The 21,951-nt window shown below is 43.9% G+C and overlaps 1 protein-coding gene across 1 annotated transcript in view; it reads left to right on the top strand.

Annotated features, from left to right (window-relative positions):
- The window catches only part of LOC311247706 (myoD family inhibitor-like), a gene marked incomplete at its 5' end in the record, with an annotated part of 6,886 nt that extends 1,699 nt beyond the window's left edge, over positions 1 to 5,187 (top strand). Inside the window, one exon of the mRNA XM_084338715.1 lies at positions 4,675 to 5,187. Coding sequence (XP_084194841.1) covers positions 4,675 to 4,928 — 254 coding nt within the window. The 3' untranslated portion in view covers positions 4,929 to 5,187. The remainder of the gene's footprint in view (positions 1 to 4,674) is intronic.
- Between the last annotated feature and the right edge of the window lie 16,764 nt (positions 5,188 to 21,951).

Here is a 21,951-nt window from a genome sequence, read left to right as displayed (position 1 = left end):
TCTTAATCAGCCTCTCTCTCTCTCTCTCTCTCTCTCTCTCTCCATACCTACTAGTGAAAGAGTAAGGAGGGAATAATTTGCATTTCTCTCTCTCTCTCTCTCTATCTCTCTCTCTTATCTCTCTCTCACACACACACACACACACACACACACACACACACACACACACACACACACACACACACACACACACACACACACACACTAAAAGTGATTACTCTCTATGTACAATACACCTGATTCTGTTAAGGATTGTGTTGGCAGAGGACCCAAACGCAAACAGAGACGAGGGAGAGGTAGATGTAGATTGTCAAATATGAGCACTGCTCCTTTAATTCGGGACACTTGGAGCCAGGGGTGAAGTGTAACAAAAATAGCTCTACTTCAAAAAGGAGCAGTAGCAACAAACAAAGGATTCTCCAAAGGACAAGAACTCAGCAAGGCTGGCAAGATAATGATTGCAAAACCTAACTACAAAATAAACACTAACCAAAAACCCGAACTGTAAATGCAAAAACAAGGAAGGTAACAAAACAAACACTAACACTGGGAACACTTACTATGAGGCAAAAAACTGGATCACGGGAGACAGGGTGAGACAGAGAGCAAAGCAACATCAAACAGCAAACAGGAATCTCAAACAATGAACCGACACTGGAGGGTAGGGAACACACACCAGATATAGTGGGAACAATTAACACGAGAGACAGCAGGGCAATTAGCAAAACGAGAAACACATGGGGACAGAAAACAGACTGAACACACAAGGCTAAAACAGACAACACTAAAGCCAAGAATAAACATCTAACAAAAGCACGGGAGCACACAGGGTAACAGACACAGCGGAAGCGTTAACACTAAGGGGAGAAAACACATAAATACAGATAACCTGATGAAGTGCAAGTGAAGGAGGAGTAATGACAACAAAGATCCAGCAGGGGCTGGTACAGAATGAGGGGCTGGGAAAAGTCTGTGCAAAGGTGGGGGCTGTTGAGGAGTAGTGGAAAGCCTGTGCAATGGTGGGGGCTGTTGAGGAGGATGGAAAGGGGAGAAAGGTCCAGGGACAGGTGGACCCTTACAGATTACGTTGATTCAATATGGTTTATGCACTGCTCACCTCACCTGTCTATGGTTTGGTCTCTGCTGGTAAAGAGGTACAGGTTACTCTCACACACAGTTATTCCAGGTACCCTGCTCATGAGATAGTTAAGAATCTTAGGAAACAGTTGATGCATATTGTAGTTTGTACACTGGCCACCTTCTGATTGGTCTCTCTAACTTCATTGTCTTCTCCCTACATGTAACATCTCCTGTTACTTGTCTTTCTTATCATCCCACCTGTCTCCTCGTTGTCTCTGTGTCCTCTCCTCCCTGTCTCCTCTCTGTCTCTGTGTCCTCTCCTCCCTGTCTCCTCTTTGTCTCTGTGTCCTCTTTGTCTCTGTCTCCTCTTTGTCTCTGTGTCCTCTCCTCCCTGTCTCCTCTTTGTCTCTGTGTCCTCTTTGTCTCTGTGTCCTCTCCTCCCTGTCTCCTCTTTGTCTCTGTGTCCTCTTTGTCTCTGTCTCCTCTCTGTCTCTGTGTCCTCTCCTCCCTGTCTCCTCTTTGTCTCTGTGTCCTCTTTGTCTCTGTGTCCTCTCCTCCCTGTCTCCTCTCCTCCCTGTCTCCTCTTTGTCTCTGTGTCCTCTCCTCCCTGTCTCCTCTCATCTCTGTGTCCTCTCCTCCCTGTCTCCTCTTTGTCTCTGTGTCCTCTCCTCCCTGTCTCCTCTTTGTCTCTGTGTCCTATTTGTCTCTGTGTCCTCTGTGTCTCTGTGTCCTCTTTGTCTCTGTGTCCTCTCCTCTCTGTCTCCTCTCCTCCCTGTCTCCTCTTTGTCTCTGTGTCCTCTTTGTCTCTGTGTCCTCTCCTCTCTGTCTCCTCTCATCTCTGTGTCCTCTCCTCCCTGTCTCCTCTTGTCTCTGTGTCCTCTTTGTCTCTGTGTCCTCTCCTCCCTGTCTCCTCTCATCTCTGTGTCCTCTCCTCCCTGTCTCCTCTTTGTCTCTGTGTCCTCTCCTCCCTGTCTCCTCTTTGTCTCTGTGTCCTATTTGTCTCTGTGTCCTCTGTGTCTCTGTGTCCTCTTTGTCTCTGTGTCCTCTCCTCTCTGTCTCCTCTCCTCCCTGTCTCCTCTTTGTCTCTGTGTCCTCTTTGTCTCTGTGTCCTCTCCTCCCTGTCTCCTCTCATCTCTGTGTCCTCTCCTCCCTGTCTCCTCTTTGTCTCTGTGTCCTCTCCTCTCTGTGTCCTCTCCTCCCTGTCTCCTCTCATCTCTGTGTCCTCTCCTCCCTGTCTCCTCTTGTCTCTGTGTCCTCTCCTCTCTGTCTCCTCTCCTCTCTGTCTCCTCTCATCTCTGTGTCCTCTCCTCCCTGTGTCCTCTTTGTCTCTGTGTCCTCTCCTCTCTGTGTCCTCTCCTCCCTGTCTCCTCTCATCTCTGTGTCCTCTCCTCCCTGTCTCCTCTTGTCTCTGTGTCCTCTCCTCTCTGTCTCCTCTCCTCTCTGTCTCCTCTCATCTCTGTGTCCTCTCCTCCCTGTGTCCTCTCCTCTCTGTGTCCTCTTTGTCTCTGTGTCCTCTCCTCCCTGTCTCCTCTTTGTCTCTGTGTCCTCTCCTCCCTGTCTCCTCTTTGTCTCTGTCTCCTCTTTGTCTCTGTGTCCTCTCCTCCCTGTCTCCTCTTTGTCTCTGTGTCCTCTCCTCCCTGTCTCCTCTTTGTCTCTGTGTCCTCTTTGTCTCTGTGTCCTCTTTGTCTCTGTCTCCTCTTTGTCTCTGTCTCCTCTTTGTCTCTGTGTCCTCTTTGTCTCTGTCTCCTCTTTGTCTCTGTGTCCTCTCCTCCCTGTCTCCTCTTTGTCTCTGTGTCCTCTCCTCCCTGTCTCCTCTTTGTCTCTGTGTCCTCTCCTCCCTGTCTCCTCTTTGTCTCTGTGTCCTCTCCTCCCTGTCTCCTCTTTGTCTCTGTCTCCTCTTTGTCTCTGTGTCCTCTCCTCCCTGTATCCTCTCCTCTCTGTCTCCTCTCCTCCCTGTCTCCTATTTGTCTCTGTCTCCTCTTTGTCTCTGTGTCCTCTCCTCCCTGTCTCCTCTCCTCTCTGTGTCCTCTGTCCTCTCCTCCCTGTCTCCTCTCTGTGTCCTCTGTCCTCTCCTCCCTGTCTGCTCTCTGTCCTCTCCTCCCTGTCTCCTCTCTGTGTCCTCTGTCCTCTCCTCCCTGTCTCCTATTTGTCTCTGTCTCCTCTTTGTCTCTGTGTCCTCTCCTCCCTGTCTCCTCTCCTCTCTGTGTCCTCTGTCCTCTCCTCCCTGTCTGCTCTCTGTCCTCTCCTCCCTGTCTCCTCTCTGTGTCCTCTGTCCTCTCCTCCCTGTCTGCTCTCTGTCCTCTCCTCCCTGTATCCTCTCTGTGTCCTCTGTCCTCTCCTCCCTGTCTCCTCTCCTCTCTGTGTCCTCTCCTCCCTGTCTGTTCTCTGTCCTCTCCTCCCTGTCTGTTCTCTGTCCTCTCCTCCCTGTCTCCTCTCTGTCCTCTCCTCCTGTCTCCAATGCTGTCCATCTATCTCCATTTACTTCCTCAATAAACTGTGACGTGAACTCTCTCTCTCCTCGCTCTGCAATCTGTTCCTCTCATCATGTCCATATAACACACTCCAATGAGTTTATTTTGGTTTGCTTTCAATTCACATTGTGTTCTTAATTTGGTTAAACTATTATTTTCTGTTAAGGATTTACTTGTATTGTCCATGGAAACGATTAGGCTGTTGGGCCTAATAGTCATTACATTATAATCTCAAGGATTAATGTATTAAGCAACACGCCAAAGAACAATAACTCATTTGACGTAATCACTTTTTACTACAGCGGATGAAGTCAAACATTTAACGTTTACATGTACATTTAGTTATTTAGCTGATGCTTTTATCGAAGGCGACTTACAAGTTCTGTACAACAAGTCAGCAGGAAGGGTACAACTCTGGGAGCTAAGGGTCAGTAACATTGTTTGTCAAACAGTGTTGAACTTGAGTGCTGCAGTCTTGAGTGCATAGTAGTAAAGACACATTAGCATAGTAGGTATTAATTGAACAAGCCAACTTTTTGGGAAATTAGCTTATCGTCTTCTCCAGAGAGAGACAAGAAGATAGATACCCGTTTCCTCTCTGTGCGTTCAGTAGAAAGCTATCTGGCTGCATGTTAGCCTAGCTTAGCACAATTAATGGAAGCGGACATGACCGGTTAGACTTCGGGAGAGGTGTTAGTTGGACAATGCCTGGCCCTAGGCTAACCAGTGTGAATGTGCTATAAAGTGCGTTACAAATTGAATTTATTATTATTATTATTATTATTATTATTATTATTATTATTATTATTATTATTATTATTAATTATTATTATTATTATTATTATTATTATTATTATTATTATTATTATTATTATTACTTATTTTCTCATCTCTCTCTCTCTCTCCCCCTCTCTCTCTTTCTCTGTCTCTCTTTCTCTCTCTCCCCCTCCCTCTCTCTCTCCCCCTCCCTCTCTCTCCCCCTCTCTCTCTCTGTCTCTCTACTCTCTCTCTCTCACCCCCCCCTCTCTCTCTCGCTCTCTCTCCCTCCCTCTCCCCCCCCTCTCTCCCTCCCCCCTCTCCCCCCATCCCCCCCCCCCCCCCCCCCCCCCCCCCCCCCCCCCAGACTGCTGTGTGCACTGCATCCTGGCCTGTCTGTTCTGTGAGTTCCTGACGCTGTGCAACATCGTGCTGGACTGCGCCACCTGCGGCTCGTGCGCGGGGGACGACTCCTGCTTCTGCTGCTGCTGCGCCTCGGAGGAGTGCGGCGACTGTGAGCTGCCGTGCGACATGGACTGTGGCATCATCGACGCCTGCTGCGAGTCCGCGGACTGCCTGGAGATTTGCATGGAGTGCTGCGGCCTCTGTTTCTCCTCCTGAGCCACAGGGGGGCGCTGTAGAGTTCCGAAACGCGCGTTACCGAGAGGCCCTTTATCAAACCCATCCGAAGTGTCCTTCCCGGGCCTCCTCTGGCCTCGGCCTGGAAGAAAAAACGGCTCGGGTCTAGACTGGACGTCCCGGTCGACCCGTGGATCCGAGCCAGCGCTGTTTTCTCAAGAGCGGTCTGCCAAGAAATAGGACTCTGACCTAATGCTAAGAGGAGTCACTGGTGGACATTTTCTCTTTTTTTTTTACGGTCGATCAGAGGACAGGGGACCTCGGCCTCTCCTGCTCAACCTTGTCATTGCTGAGGAAGACCTGTGTGCCGTCCCCCCCCCCCCCCCCCCCCCCGAGCGCCAGCTGTGGTTCTGGAGGGGTCCGTCTGTCTGTCTGTCTCCCAGGCCATGTGTGGGTCGGGCCTCTGGACCCTCTGAACAGAGCTCTCATTACAAGGGAGCCCCTTGTGCCTCCTGAACGACGGCAGCTTCCCAAGCATGAACAACGACCTCCAAAAGGAAAATGAGAAAAATGGCTCCATTTAACCGGATTTTAGTGTTTCTGTAGATAAGAGCGGTAGCATAATGGGAAAATGGGCCTCTCAGATCTCAGTAGAAATTATGGTCTGTCCTTTACTGGGCAAGGTTAAAGCCTTTTTCCGATTTTGATTGCATACGGTTCGCTTTTGCAGCGCGCGCCGCGCACACAGCCACAGTGTGGAGCATGTGTCCGGTGTTGTCTTTTGCAGCGAGCGCACACAGCCACAGTGTGGAGCATGTGTCCGGTGTTGTCTTTTGCAGCGCGCGCACACAGCCACAGTGTGGAGCATGTGTCCGGTGTTGTCTTTTGCAGCGCGCGCACACAGCCACAGTGTGGAGCATGTGTCCGGTGTTGTCTTTTGCAGCGCGCGCACACAGCCACAGTGTGGAGCATGTGTCCGGTGTTGTCTTTTGCAGCGCGCGCACACAGCCACAGTGTGGAGGATGTGTCCGGTGTTGTCTTTTGCAGCGCACGCACACAGCCACAGAGTGGAGGATGTGTCCGGTGTTGTCTTTTGCAGCGCACGCACACAGCCACAGAGTGGAGGATGTGTCCGGTGTTGTTTTCTGCGCACAGCGGGACATGCTAATGGCGGCGAGTGGCAATATTACAGAGACATTCCTTTTTCTAATGACGCACCTCACATTTTGGAATCATAACATTGAGAGAGGAATCATATAAGAGAATCATAGTGAGTTGGTGTAATGAATGAATAGCGCTTGTAGGGCTGGGCGATCGACGTATATCTATTATCTATATTTATCGTTTAGCGTGTATCGTCTACCAGTGTGATGGTAGTTCTTTTTTTTGTGATATTGTAAATCGCGACACACACACACACATTTCTTGATTAAATTAATCAAAAAGCAACTATTAAACCACATTCCTCACAAAACGATTGCCGAAATGTTGAGAATGAAAATCACAGTCGAATATGACACGTTAACGTTAACGTGCAACACTCAATTGGATTATCTAACGTGATTCTCCACACTAAACATATAATTAACATATTGTATATATATATATATATATATATATATATATATATATATATATATATATATATATATATATACGTATATATAAAACAATATATATAAAACATTGAACGATTCCTTTTGATAGTGGTAATATTTATTTGGTACCGTTGCACCCAGCCCTCTAGTGCCTGACAGTCTTGACAAGGATGCACTGGTGGAACGGATTCTGCCACGTTTCTCCTCTGGACTCTCTAACATGTGAAAGGGTTTCTTAATCAAAAGACTCTCCTCATTTAGATGAAACACATTTCGTTTACCTTTTTCACTTTGTAATCGTCAGATTCCTACACAGAAAGCCTTCATAAAACTGCTAGGGAAGTGGAAGGCATCATCTCTCTTTCCTTTTTTTTTTATATAAAATTTATACATTTCATTTATATTTTTTTCCATTATTGCTATGTGAACAATCAGGCCTCGGCTCAGCTAAAGGCCCGTATTTTCAAGTAGATTCCTCACCTTTTTACCAAATCTCTATTAATCCTTATTTTGTAGATTCTAGCTTAGAGATATTTGCATTTCTCCTCTAATGTGAAAATCACATTTCTGTGTTATCTGGTTTTTACCGGCTCTCTCTGTAAAGCAGACATTCCACAAGATCTAATTTAATTCCCCCAGAGTTTGAATATCTTGCGATATTATGCTAAGTTAGATCCATATGCTCGCAGGATGAATGGTACGCCTACGATAACGGCACTCGTGCAGTCACACACTCCGACGTAAGACCCTTCCCCCGCCCAATACCTCTTGAGATGTCACCTAGATCTGTGTATTTTAGTCCCACTAGATCCAAATCTCTCTCTCTCTCTCTCTCTCTCCTCCCTGATCAAATACTGTTAGTGCAATAGTTATTTTTTCTTCTTCTCAGAAATACCAAAGAGTATGCTGTTACTGGACCTTACTTATATGCTACGATTACAATGTAGAGATGAAAAGGTGTTTTTCTTGTGCCTTATTAGACCCTGTTTCCTGGGGATATCAATGTAATACTGTTGATGGTGAATATGTTTTAGAGCAATAGTCAAACTGGTGACACACAAAAGCAGAAGAAATGCATTGTTCTGGGAATCTGGCAATACGATAGGAGACCTATTGCAAACCTGCGTGTGAGATTTTACACGTCTCACTCTCTTGGGTCGTGTTCGAAACTGGTTTTGAGGGAAAGGCCTGGAAATCGACCTGTCTCTTGTCCGAGGGGAGCGGCGTTTGTGATTGGAGGATCCATTGAAAGCGGGCAGGGTTTGAGATAGGTCCAAATGTTTGTGTGGTCCTGCACAATTTGAAGAGTTTGATATGAAGAGAACTGGAACGTTTGCGGCTGCAGTGGCGGCAGCAACAATCTCCAAATTATAATGTCTGAATTGTTTGAATACAGTTTTTAACCAAACAGAACATCATCTGAATGTGCTAATATCTCAAATGTTTTTTTTTGTTTGTTTTTTTGCGATTTTGTTCATTATTGAAAGTAAACCGATATTTTTGTTTGAGTTTTTGTGGTTGTTATTATCAGTGTTCATTTTATTTTATTTTTGTAGCGGTTGGTTCGTATGAATTCAAAATGTTACTCTGAGATGGAACTTACCGTAACAGAATATGGGCAATGGCCAGCCAGAAGCCTGAATTGTCTGTTAGCCTGGCTAAAAGGTTATTAGCCCAGTTCTTCAATCAGCCTTGTACACGCTATATTGTCGTCGTGTTTACTCTGCCCCCCCCCCCCCCCCCCCCCCCCACACATAATGGCTACGGCTTCCTCGCTTTTCCCGGCCAAGCGTCACGATAAAATGAATTGTTTCATAGAAAATAAACAATGTGAACTTAGCCTACATTTAACATTCCTTTTTACAGACCTGTTTATTTTCACGTTGTCTGGATCCAGAGCTGTAGAGATGTCATTATGCTAGCTAAAAACAGTAGAGAATGCAAGAAATATATAAAGAATACACTACGGTATATTAGATGTCGACGTCCCTACATGCCCTGACTCAGCAAGCTGTAATCACGTTGGCGATTTATACCCTAAAGGTTGGCTAGTCAGTGATGAAGAATGAATGGATGCATTTGCACAATCCTGCAGCTCCGTCCTCCAAGGCCCTCTCTCTGCTCTCGCTGTCCCCCCAGGGTGCCTGGTTTCTGGGTGCAATACTAGCGCTGCTGCCTCGTTCTCTCAAACAACCAACGACCGGTAACAGTGGCTCTTTATTGCCTCTAACAACTGGTATTAACTTAATGTTCTAAAAGGCTCATAATGTTTTAATTATTGATCACTAAACAAGCCTCCTTTTATAGCATCCACACGTTTTCACACTAGTGTCGCTGCCAAAAACTAAAATGGTAAATAGACTGCATTTATATAGCAGCTTTTATCCAAAGCGCTTTACAACTTATGCCTCACATTCACACATTCACTCATTCACACATTCATTCGCTCATTCACTCACACTGAGACGGCGGAGGCGACCATGCAAGGTGCCGACCTGCTCATAGGGAGCAATTAGGGCGTTAAGTGTCTTGCTCAGGGACACTTCGACATGCTGCCGGGAGGAGCCAGAATCTAACCGGGAACCTGGAGGCAGTGTTGGTCAGTGATCAGTGGGCTGAAGGTGTCTGAAACCTTTAACTGCAGCCTGTCTGTCGTTCCTCATGTGTTTGTGAATGAGAGCGCGAGTGCAAGTCCCACCCTGCACCCGAGAGGTATAACAGAGAAGAGAGAGGAAGAGGAGGAGGAGGAGGATGTGTGTAATGTGTTGTTACCGGTTCTGAATAATAAAACAGGCAACTTTGGCTGAGACAACAAAAAAAGAAACGAACAAACACATTTGGATCAATAATATCCAAATTGGGCTTGGATGTGTGTACAGTTACCCCAGCCGTGTTTAATGGTGAAACTGAGAAAATAGTTCATGTTAAAATCTGTGCTAAATCTACTCACTAGTAAGTTAAAACTCCATTGCTTATCTTGTTTAGTTGACCAACCTTTTTATTTTGTTTAGTTTTTATCTTTCTATGATGTTGATCTGTCTATGATTTTACTTGAAAATGACTGTACAGTTGATAATATAGCTTTATTATACGGACGGGGCGATCTGTCGCGACTGTAACCGTGTTCAGATGTTTTCATTTCCTGGCTGACTCACCGTCATCCGTGCGTACCTTCATAAAAAACGATCGAACAAATAAACGCAGGCCGTAAATAGTACTTGACAAGTGAAAGCTGCTCTCAACAGTAGGGCCGTCCTTGAATAGAGAGACAAACTTCGGAGACACTTCGGTCCAAAGTGAAGACACACCAATGCGTTGAAGTCTTTTAATAATGGTTTACTGTCCTACATCAGCGTGCTGCTGTGTTATACTTTAGACCATGTCTCTCTAAAGTCAGTCCCCTATTCGTAAATAGTGTTTGCTTCATCAACCAAGTCAAAACAGAAATATATTCTACTAGGGATGCACCGATGCCAGTATATGGCTGATACCAGAGAAAATCTCTCCAATTCTATTCTATTCTATTCTATTCTATTCTATTCTATTCTATTCTATTCTATTCTATTCTATTCTATTCTATTCAATATGAACATTACAATCTGTGCATCAGAAATCAAAGCATTGCATTTATTGGCAAATAGAAGCATGTTTACATCTCTCTAATGGAGAAAGACTGGATTATATATGAATATTTCTTTTTCCCACTGACTCTAAACTAATGGTCTAAGTCAATACTATTAAGTTAAAAGTGGATCTGATTGGTACCTGATATCAGTCGTCCGATACTTGAAGTTTAGGACTCTGAATCGGTATGGACATAGTGAAAAGGTGGTGTGGGTGCGTCCCTACACTCTAGGCTGAATAAAAGATAACACACGCTCTGTATTGTCTCCCTGGTTTGTCCCCTCTGTTGTCCTCTAGTCATATACAACAAAGAAAGCCTATCGAACAACATCTCATGAACGTACAGTAAAGATAAAACGTTAGCTTGCTCTGGATGATCGTCTAGGGCTTATGTCCAATGTGTGTGTAGTGTTTACTCCTTTGTTGTGTAATAAAGTGACTGTGTAATAGAAACGCTGTGTCTATGTTCATCTTTTTTCATTAAAAAAAGAAAAAGAAGGCAAACTTGTGGAAACAATGTCATGAGGAGAATAAAAGGAACATTTTAAGTTTTCAATCTCCAGTTGTACAGTCACCAATACAATACACAGTAGTGTCATCAGCATAGAGATGGGCTTGACAACCATTCAAGGAAGAGACAATATCATTGATATAAATGGTGAAGAGGATGGGACCCAAAGTTGAGCCTTGTGGCACACCTTTTGTTACATTTAGTCATTTAGCTGACACTTTTATCCAAAGCGACTTACAAGTTTTGTACAACAAGACAGCAGGAAGGGTACAACTCTATCAGCTGAGTAACAATGTGTATCAAAGTGTTGAGTGCTACAGTGTAGGTTAGTATATTAGGACAAGTGCATTAGACAGTAAGGTTAGTTAGGGTTAGAGTTTTTTATTTCTTTTTTTAGATCATGATTGAAGAAGTGCGTCTTTAGTCGACTGCCAAAGATTGGACGGTTTCGGCTGTCCTAACTGTGGTGGGAAGTTCGTTGCACCATTGTGGGGCAAGGACTGAGAATAGGCGACTACTCTTTGATGACCCTCCCGGAGCTCGGATAGGAGTAGGTCTGAGGCGGCCAGAAGATGCAGAGCGTAGGGGTCTTGAGGGTGTGTAGTTAGAGACCATTGACCGGAGGTAGGCGGGAGCCGTTCCCTTCGCCGCACGATATGCCAGGTCGAGGGCCTCGAAGCGGATTTGTGCGGCCATGGGGAGCCAGTGCAGGTCCCTGAGAAGTGGGGTGACATGGGCTGACTTCGGTAGGTTTGAGATCAGGCAGGCCGCTGCGTTCTGAATGAGTTGAAGAGGCTTGGTGGCAGTGGTCGGAAGGCCAGCAAGCAGTGCGTTGCAGTAGTCGAGGCGGGAGATTTTTATTCAATATTGTTATTGACTTCATACACTGTCACCTCTCAAACTAATAATTCTGAAACCAATCACACGCCTTTCTATCCAAACCAATACTAGATCCTCTTTGTAAGAGCAAGGAATGATCAAATGCTTAGAGAGATCTACAAAACGGGGCAGCACAGTGTTTATTCTAATCTAATGCAAATATTATATAATTTGTAACCAATGTAATAGCTGAAATGGTGCTGTGATTAGCTCTGAATCCAGATTGGTGCGGAAACAAGGTCCTGCAAGTTTGTATACAAACAAAATGAATCACACATTTGCATAAAAAACAAAGTACCAAATTGGCTTTGGCCTCTGATCCGTCTGTGTGTGTGTGATTGTCTGCGATGCGAAACCACACAGAGAGTATACAACCCATTCGTACGAGGCAAGCGGCTGTTGTTCTATTTCAGGCAAGTTTAATCTCTCATCAGTTCAGCACTGCTGTCTTTAGTCGTGCTCATCTCTCTCGACTCCCCTCTTCCCCACTAAAGCAGATGGCAGCAAACTGCATGAGTAGCGAAAGTGGAAACTGCCGTCAAGGTTTACCTCCACGGTGGGTTGGCGTGTGTGTGTGTGTGTGTGCTCACTCAATCAGTTCACACCCCTCTAAGTGCCCACTTGATTCTCTTGTACAGCGTAATTTAAATGTTGCTCTTATTTGTTGACGATAATAATATTTTTTAATAACACTTTTATTTAGACCTGGTAGATCATCGAGGTTGCCCTCTTTTACAGTGATGATGAGTAAACGGACAATTAAAAATAGTAACACAACAAAATAAAAGTAAAGCTAAAAACGGGAAATCGCCTCAAATACGAGATTTAAAAAACCCAGAAGAAAATCAACTAAAACAGTTACAGACCGATACACAGTGTGTTAGTGATCATGGCTTTGAACTGTGCAGAGAGGTTGGAAGAGTATTTATCTTTAAAGTGCATTGAAGGATGTTCCATGAGTCAGGAGCATTAATGGAAAAGGCAGGCCTTCCAAGCTTAGAACAAGCTCAAGGGACCTTAAGCACAAACCAGACCATTTGAGTGAGTCAGATGGGGTCCAAAGTTCAAATCCAGCAACATTGTGATGTAAGGTGGTAGCTACCAATAAGGGCTTTGTAAATTAACAAATACCAATAATTATTGCACCTCTCTGCAAGAGAAGACCAACCAACCTTATATACAGGAGACAATGGTGAGTGTCATAGCTGTCACCAGTAATGAATCTGAGGGCAGAGTCAAGTGGTTTAATTAACCCTGTGAGGCCCTAGGTGGCAAAATTACAACATCACTTTTAGCTATTTAAAAAAAAAAGTCTAAATCTTTATTTGAAAAAAATTTAAGCCCATTTTCATAGTCAATGGGTCCTGTTGTTCAGCCTCACAATGCTATTGGATAGTAAATGTGTTTATAGGTCCCACATTCTGGCCTCTGAAGTTGCTAATGTCAATTTAATTTGGGCCTTACAGTGGAATCAGCAGCATGTCTATAAATTACCATAGTCCAAAACTGAAATGTACATTTCTCATCAAGCCAAGACGCAGTGACTCTCAATGCTAGAACCATTCACAGTGGGTATTTGCAAACCATTATATTCAACAATGCTGGCTCTAGTAAACAGCTTGGATTTAGTTTTACTTGCATTACGTACCAATTTAAGATTAATAAGCACTTCCTGAAGAGCATTAAAGGAAAGTTGCAAGCTCTCAATGGCCAGTTGTACAGTGTCAGCAATATAATACACACTAGTGTCATCAGCATACAGGAACCAACCATTCTGGGAAGAGACAATAGCATAGCTCAATGCGAGGTCTGCTGCTGCTGCTGGCTAATAATACTGTCAATACGTGGGGAGATCTTTGACAAGGCAACACGCATGTCATCCTCAAGGCTCAACTTTGCCCTATATTTTGTTTTCAGAGCTGCCATGGATGAAAAGCCAGCTTCACACAGATATGTGGGGCTGAATGGTATCAACACCTTAACTGCTGCATCATGAGATACTTGGTACTCAGCTCCACACTCAGATGAGATTTCAATGAGTTCTTCCAAGAGTTTGGATTTAGATGTGTCAGGAAGCTTTGTCTCAATGTTGTCTGTAAAGGGGTTCTTTATCCAGAGTAAATCTCTCTCCCATCCTTCCTCTCTGCCGGACTTGTCCAATAAACAAATGAAAAAGCTACCAAAACATAAAAAAAATTATGATTTTCAGTTTTTGAGAAATGGTCAAACGTATCCAAATGTGGTATTTTCATGGAAAACAGTGCAGCTGCAACAGATAGCACTTTAGTAATCATTTTCTTTAATCATATAAAAAATATATATATTTTTATAAATACGTTATACATTTTTTTTTTTTTTGAGAAATCTCAAGGCACCCCTGGCAGCTCTCTGAGGCACCCTAGTGTGCCTAGGCAGCCCTGTTGAGAACCGCTGCTGTAGACGACAAGGCAGGCAGTGAGGGAATACACGTGAGGGATGTGTGTGTCCATGAGGTCCCGGGATAGTCCAGGCTGTGATCCTACACACAGGAGAACAGGGGTTAGAACGACGCATGCAGGCTACAGAGCTCACAAAACACACTATAAATATATAGAGTATAGAGGTCCAGATAAGAGTCCTAATACCAAGACAGGTGAAACAACACTCGGACCAGCAGTGGCAGGGTGCAGGCCTCTTATCCTGGCTCAGTGATGATGAGATGAGTCTCAGGTGTGTAGACCGGCCCAGGTAGGCAAGTGGAAGTGGGAACATGGAGGGACCCATATATGGTAGCGGGGACCTGCTGATAGACAGGGGAGAGAAAGGCCCTGGCTGTGGCTGTAACAGTTTCTTCCTATCTAATGCAGATATGACATAATTTGTAATTAATGTAATAGCTGAAATGGTGCTGTGATTAGCTCTAAATCCAGATTGGTGCAGACTAAGTACTGAGTGACCTGAAAGAAAAGATTTAAGTTGATTGTTTATTAACGATTCCACGACTTAAGCTAAGCAGGGTCATTCCGAGATTGGGCGCTCTATCTCTATCAACTCCTTTATGTAAAGGAATCACATGCAGGGCCGCTTTTCAAACATCAGGACGTCTGCCGGTTGAGATGAAAAGATTACTAATGTGCTAATTGCTCAGTGATAATTTGGGCAAACGGTTTTAGAAATAATCCAATTGATCCTCTCCAGTTGAACTCCTGGTATCAATGGCTTGCAATGCTTCAAGTACATCATTAGGAGAGAAGGAATGGAAGATGACCTGAGAGGCATGGTTTACTGTATGGCACACACACACACAATCAGCATCAATAACAAGGGGCCCTGAGTCATTTCAAATGAATGTCCAGCATCTGCTAAATGTTTATTAAAGACTAGGCTAATTTAATTCTCAAACAGTCATCAGATATGTATATGTGTGTGGGCAGTGAATTAGTGGTTTTGTTTTTGTTTGAGTTTACTGCCTTCCAAAATGTTGCTGGGTTTGAGTTGGAGCTAGTAATTAGGTCTAAATAATCATTTGACTTGGCTTTTACTCGCAGCCGGTTTTTTTCTGATTTGATAAACCAATGCAAAGGATATCCAGAGTATCTGGAACGAGACCAGGCACTATTCCTTTCTTTAAGCGAAGCTGATAGCTCGGCTGAGAGCCAGGGTGTTGCTCTGTCTTTTACTCTGAGTTTCTTATTCTATATCTTTTTTTGGGGGGGGGGGGGGGGGGGGGGGGGGGGGCTTTCTGTATTTTTCACCCATCCCAATTTAGTCGTTATGCCAATTTAATTGAGGCTACCCCTAAGCTCCTTAAGATAGTCGGGTAAAGTATCATTTAACCAGTTGAGGTTAAAATCACCCATTACAATTAATTAAATCAAATTTTTATTTATTCGTACATGGAATTGTTACAGTCCAACAGTGTCTTCCGTACATATAGTTCACTTAATATAAATTCCATGGCCGAAAGGAACAGGAAGAAGAAAACTCTTATTGTACCTGCCCCTACACACATACAGTACACTGATAGACTGTTCATCATAGCGCAATGTTTACCAAACCAAACAAAATGTGCATACTTATTTTGCAGAAAGACACAAGTAAATTAACATAAATAAATACATGTTGTGTATCTATCAGTCAAATTGCACATTTACTGAGGTTCATTCAGCTCAGTATCGGCATGCAGAGAAATTAGGTTCCACTGTTACGTTAATGGAATCTAGATCTGCAGAGAGGTCTATAGACTCCTACTATAACCACAGAGGTCTATAGACTCCTACTATAACCAGAGGTCTATAGACTCCTACTATAACCAGAGGTCTATAGACTCCTACTATAACCAGAGGTCTATAGACTCCTACTATAACCAGAGGTCTATAGACTCCTACTATAACCACAGAGGTCTATAGACTCCTACTATAACCAGAGGTCTATAGACTCCTACTATAACCAGAGGTCTATAGACTCCTACTATAACCAGAGGTCTATAGACTCCTACTATAACCAGAGGTCTATAGACTCCTACTATAACCAGAGGTATATAGACTCCTACTATAACCAGAGGTCTATAGACTCCTACTATAACCAGAGGTCTATAGACTCCTACTATAACCAGAGGTCTATAGACTCCTACTATAACCAGAGAGGTCTATAGACTCCTACTATAACCACAGAGGTCTATAGACTCCTACTATAACCAGAGGTCTATAGACTCCTACTATAACCACAGAGGTCTATAGACTCCTACTATAACCACAGAGGTCTATAGACTCCTACTATAACCAGAGGTATATAGACTCCTACTATAACCAGAGATCTATAGACTCCTACTATAACCACAGAGGTCTATAGACTCCTACTATAACCACAGAGGTCTATAGACTCCTACTATAACCAGAGGTTTATAGACTCCTACTATAACCAGAGGTCTATAGACTCCTACTATAACCAGATGTCTATAGACTCCTACTATAACCACAGAGGTCTATAGACTCCTACTATAACCAGAGGTCTATAGACTCCTACTATAACCACAGGTCTATAGACTCCTACTATAACTACAGAGGTCTATAGACTCCTACTATAACCAGAGAGGTCTATAGACTCCTACTATAACCAGAGGTCTATAGACTCCTACTATAACCAGAGGTCTATAGACTCCTACTATAACCAGAGAGGTCTATAGACTCCTACTATAACCAGAGGTCTATAGACTCCTACTATAACCACAGAGGTCTATAGACTCCTACTATAACCAGAGGTCTATAGACTCCTACTATAACCAGAGGTCTATAGACTCCTACTATAACCAGAGGTCTATAGACTCCTACTATAACCAGAGGTCTATAGACTCCTACTATAACCAGAGAGGTCTATAGACTCCTACTATAACCACAGAGGTCTATAGACTCCTACTATAACCAGAGAGGTCTATAGACTCCTACTATAACCACAGGTCTATAGACTCCTACTATAACCTCAGAGGTCTATAGACTCCTACTATAACCACAGAGGTCTATAGACTCCTACTATAACCACAGAGGTCTATAGACTCCTACTATAACCACAGAGGTCTATAGACTCCTACTATAACCACAGAGGTATATAGACTCCTACTATAACCAGAGGTCTATAGACTCCTACTATAACCAGAGGTCTATAGACTCCTGATATAACCAGAGGTCTATAGACTCCTACTATAACCACAGAGGTCTATAGACTCCTACTATAACCACAGAGGTCTATAGACTCCTACTATAACCAGAGAGGTCTATAGACTCCTACTATAACCAGAGAGGTCTATAGACTCCTACTATAACCAGAGGTCTATAGACTCCTACTATAACCAGAGGTCTATAGACTCCTACTATAACCAGAGGTCTATAGACTCCTACTATAACCAGAGGTCTATAGACTCCTACTATAACCAAAGATCTATAGACTCCTACTATAACCAGAGGTCTATACACTCCTACTATAACCAGAGGTCTATGGACTCCTACTATAACCAGAGGTCTATAGACTCCTACTATAACCAGAGGTCTATAGACTCCTACTATAACCACAGAGGTCTATAGACTCCTACTATAACCACAGAGGTCTATAGACTCCTACTACAACCAGAGGTCTATAGACTCCTACTATAACCAGAGGTCTATAGACTCCTACTGTAACCACAGAGGTATATAGACTCCTACTATAACCAGAGGTCTATAGACTCCTACTATAACCAGAGGTCTATAGACTCCTACTATAACCAGAGGTCTATAGACTCCTACTTTAACCACAGAGGTCTATAGACTCCTACTATAACCACAGAGGTCTATAGACTCCTACTATAACCACAGAGGTCTATAGACTCCTACTATAACCAGAGGTCTATAGACTCCTACTATAACCAGAGAGGTCTATAGACTCCTACTATAACCACAGAGGTCTATAGACTCCTACTATAACCAGAGAGGTCTATAGACTCCTACTATAACCAGAGATCTATAGACTCCTACTATAACCAGAGGTTTATAGACTCCTACTATAACCAGAGATCTATAGACTCCTACTATAACCAGAGATCTATAGACTCCTACTATAACCAGAGGTCTATAGACTCCTACTATAACCAGAGGTCTATAGACTCCTACTATAACCACAGAGGTCTATAGACTCCTACTATAACCAGAGGTCTATAGACTCCTACTATAACCACAGAGGTCTATAGACTCCTACTATAACCAGAGGTCTATAGACTCCTACTATAACCAGAGAGGTCTATAGACTCCTACTATAACCAGAGGTCTATAGACTCCTACTATAACCACAGAGGTCTATAGACTCCTACTATAACCAGAGAGGTCTATAGACTCCTACTATAACCATAGGTCTATAGACTCCTACTATAACCAGAGATCTATAGACTCCTACTATAACCAGAGCTCTATAGACTCCTACTATAACCAGAGGTCTATAGACTCCTACTATAACCAGAGGTCTATAGACTCCTACTATAACCACAGAGGTCTATAGACTCCTACTATAACCACAGAGGTCTATAGACTCCTACTATAACCACAGAGGTCTATAGACTCCTACTATAACCACAGAGGTATATAGACTCCTACTATAACCAGAGGTCTATAGACTCCTACTATAACCAGAGGTCTATAGACTCCTGATATAACCAGAGGTCTATAGACTCCTACTATAACCACAGAGGTCTATAGACTCCTACTATAACCACAGAGGTCTATAGACTCCTACTATAACCAGAGAGGTCTATAGACTCCTACTATAACCTGAGAGGTCTATAGACTCCTACTATAACCAGAGGTCTATAGACTCCTACTATAACCAGAGGTCTATAGACTCCTACTATAACCAGAGGTCTATAGACTCCTACTATAACCAGAGGTCTATAGACTCCTACTATAACCAAAGATCTATAGACTCCTACTATAACCAGAGGTCTATAGACTCCTACTATAACCAGAGGTCTATAGACTCTTACTATAACCAGAGGTCTATAGACTCCTACTAAAACCAGAGGTCTATAGACTCCTACTATAACCACAGAGGTCTATAGACTCCTACTATAACCACAGAGGTCTATAGACTCCTACTACAACCAGAGGTCTATAGACTCCTACTATAACCAGAGGTCTATAGACTCCTACTGTAACCACAGAGGTATATAGACTCCTACTATAACCAGAGGTCTATAGACTCCTACTATAACCAGAGGTCTATAGACTCCTACTATAACCAGAGGTCTATAGACTCCTACTATAACCACAGAGGTCTATAGACTCCTACTACAACCACAGAGGTCTATAGACTCCTACTATAACCACAGAGGTCTATAGACTCCTACTATAACCAGAGGTCTATAGACTCCTACTATAACCAGAGAGGTCTATAGACTCCTACTATAACCACAGAGGTCTATAGACTCCTACTATAACCAGAGAGGTCTATAGACTCCTACTATAACCAGAGCTCTATAGACTCCTACTATAACCAGAGGTTTATAGACTCCTACTATAACCAGATATCTATAGACTCCTACTATAACCAGAGATCTATAGACTCCTACTATAACCAGAGGTCTATAGACTCCTACTATAACCAGAGGTCTATAGACTCCTACTATAACCACAGAGGTCTATAGACTCTTACTATAACCACAGAGGTCTATAGACTCCTACTATAACCAGAGGTCTATAGACTCCTACTATAACCACAGAGGTCTATAGACTCCTACTATAACCAGAGAGGTCTATAGACTCCTACTATAACCAGAGATCTATAGACTCCTACTATAACCAGAGGTCTATAGACTCCTACTATAACCAGATATCTATAGACTCCTACTATAACCAGAGATCTATAGACTCCTACTATAACCAGAGGTCTATAGACTCCTACTATAACCACAGAGGTCTATAGACTCCTACTATAACCAGAGGTCTATAGACTCCTACTATAACCACAGAGGTCTATAGACTCCTACTATAACCAGAGGTCTATAGACTCCTACTATAACCAGAGAGGTCTATAGACTCCTACTATAACCAGAGGTCTATAGACTCCTACTATAACCACAGAGGTCTATAGACTCCTACTATAACCAGAGAGGTCTATAGACTCCTACTATAACCATAGGTCTATAGACTCCTACTATAACCAGAGATCTATAGACTCCTACTATAACCAGAGATCTATAGACTCCTACTATAACCAGAGGTCTATAGACTCCTACTATAACCAGAGGTCTATAGACTCCTACTATAACCACAGAGGTCTATAGACTCCTACTATAACCAGAGGTCTATAGACTCCTACTACATTTACATTTACATTTAGTCATTTAGCTGACGCTTTTATCCAAAGCGACTTACAAGTTCTGTACGACAAGCCATCAGGAAGGGCACAACTCTATCAGCTGAGTAACAATGTTCATCAAAGTGTTGAGTGCTACAGTGTAGGTTAGTTTATTAGGACAAGTGCATGACAGTACGGTTAGTTAGGGTTATATATTGTTTTTTTTTTTATATATATATTTTTTTTAATTCAGATAATGGTTGAAGAAGTGCGTCTTTAGTCGATGGCGAAAGATTGGACGTGATTCGGCTGTCCTAACTGGGGTGGGTAGTTCATTCCACCATTGTGGGGCAAGGACTGAGAATAGGCGACTTCTCTTTGATGACCCTCCCGGAGCTTGGATAGGAGTAGGTCTGAGGCGGCCAGAAGATGCAGAGCGTAGGGGTCTTGAGGGTGTGTAGTTAGAGACCATTGACCGGAGGTAGGCGGGAGCGGTTCCCTTTGCCGCACGGTATGCTAGGTCGAGGGCCTTGAAGCGGATTCGTGCAGCAATGGGGAGCCAGTGCAGGTCCCTAAGAAGTGGGGTGACATGGGCCGACTTCGGTAGGTTTGAGATCAGGCGGGCCGCTGCGTTCTGAATGAGTTGAAGAGGCTTAGTGGCAGTGGCCGGGAGGCCAGCGAGCAGTGCATTGCAGTAGTCGAGGCGGGAGATGACTGTTGATTGGACGAGGAGTTGGGTGGCTTCTTTTGTCAGGAAGGGGCGGATCCTTCTGACGTTGCTCAGGAGGAATCGGCAGGTTCTGGTCGTCGCTGCGATGTGAGCAGAGAAGTTCAACTGGTCGTCGAGGACAACACCAAGGTTCTTGGCGGTCGGGGACGCAGTCACAGCTGCATTCTCGACTGTGATTGAAAGGTCGGTTAGGGGGGAGGATTTGGCCGGCAGGTGGAGCAATTCTGTTTTGCTTAGGTTCAGTTTGAGGTGGTTGGACGTCATCCAGGCGGAGATGTCGGACAGACAGGCCGAGATCCGCTCAGAGACGTGGATATCTGAGGGAGGGAAGGAGAGGAAGAGTTGAGTATCGTCGGCATAACAATGGTAGGAGAAGCCATGAGACGTGATAATGTTACCCAGTGATTTAGTGTAGAGGGAGAAGAGAAGGGGTCCTAAAACCGAGCCCTGGGGGACACCCGTCCGCAGGGGGTGGGTGGCCGACAGGGTCCCTCTCCATGACACTTGGTAGGAGCGGTCATTGAGGTATGATGACAGCCATGTCAGCGCAGAGCCAGCCACTCCCATTCCTGCGAGGGCCGCAAGGAGGATCTGGTGGTTGACTGTGTCGAAGGCTGCAGATAGATCTAGGAGAATCAGGACAGAGGAGAGGCCTATAGAGTAACCACAGAGGTCTATAGACTCCTACTATAACCACAGAGGTCAATAGACTCCTACTATAACCAGAGGTCTATAGACTCCTACTATAACCAGAGGTCTATAGACTCCTACTATAACCACAGAGGTCTATAGACTCCTACTATAACCAGAGGTCTATAGACTCCTACTATAACCAGAGAAGTCTATAGACTCCTACTATAACCACAGAGGTCTATAGACTCCTACTATAACCAGAGAGGTCTATAGACTCCTACTATAACCAGAGAG

Source organism: Notolepis coatsorum (genome assembly GCF_963971535.1).
Source record: "Notolepis coatsorum genome assembly, contig: SCAFFOLD_537, whole genome shotgun sequence".
Classification (NCBI taxonomy): Eukaryota; Metazoa; Chordata; class Actinopteri; order Aulopiformes; family Paralepididae; genus Notolepis; species Notolepis coatsorum.
Note: the sequence above shows the minus strand (reverse complement) of the source record. Positions and strands in the feature narration are given on the sequence as shown.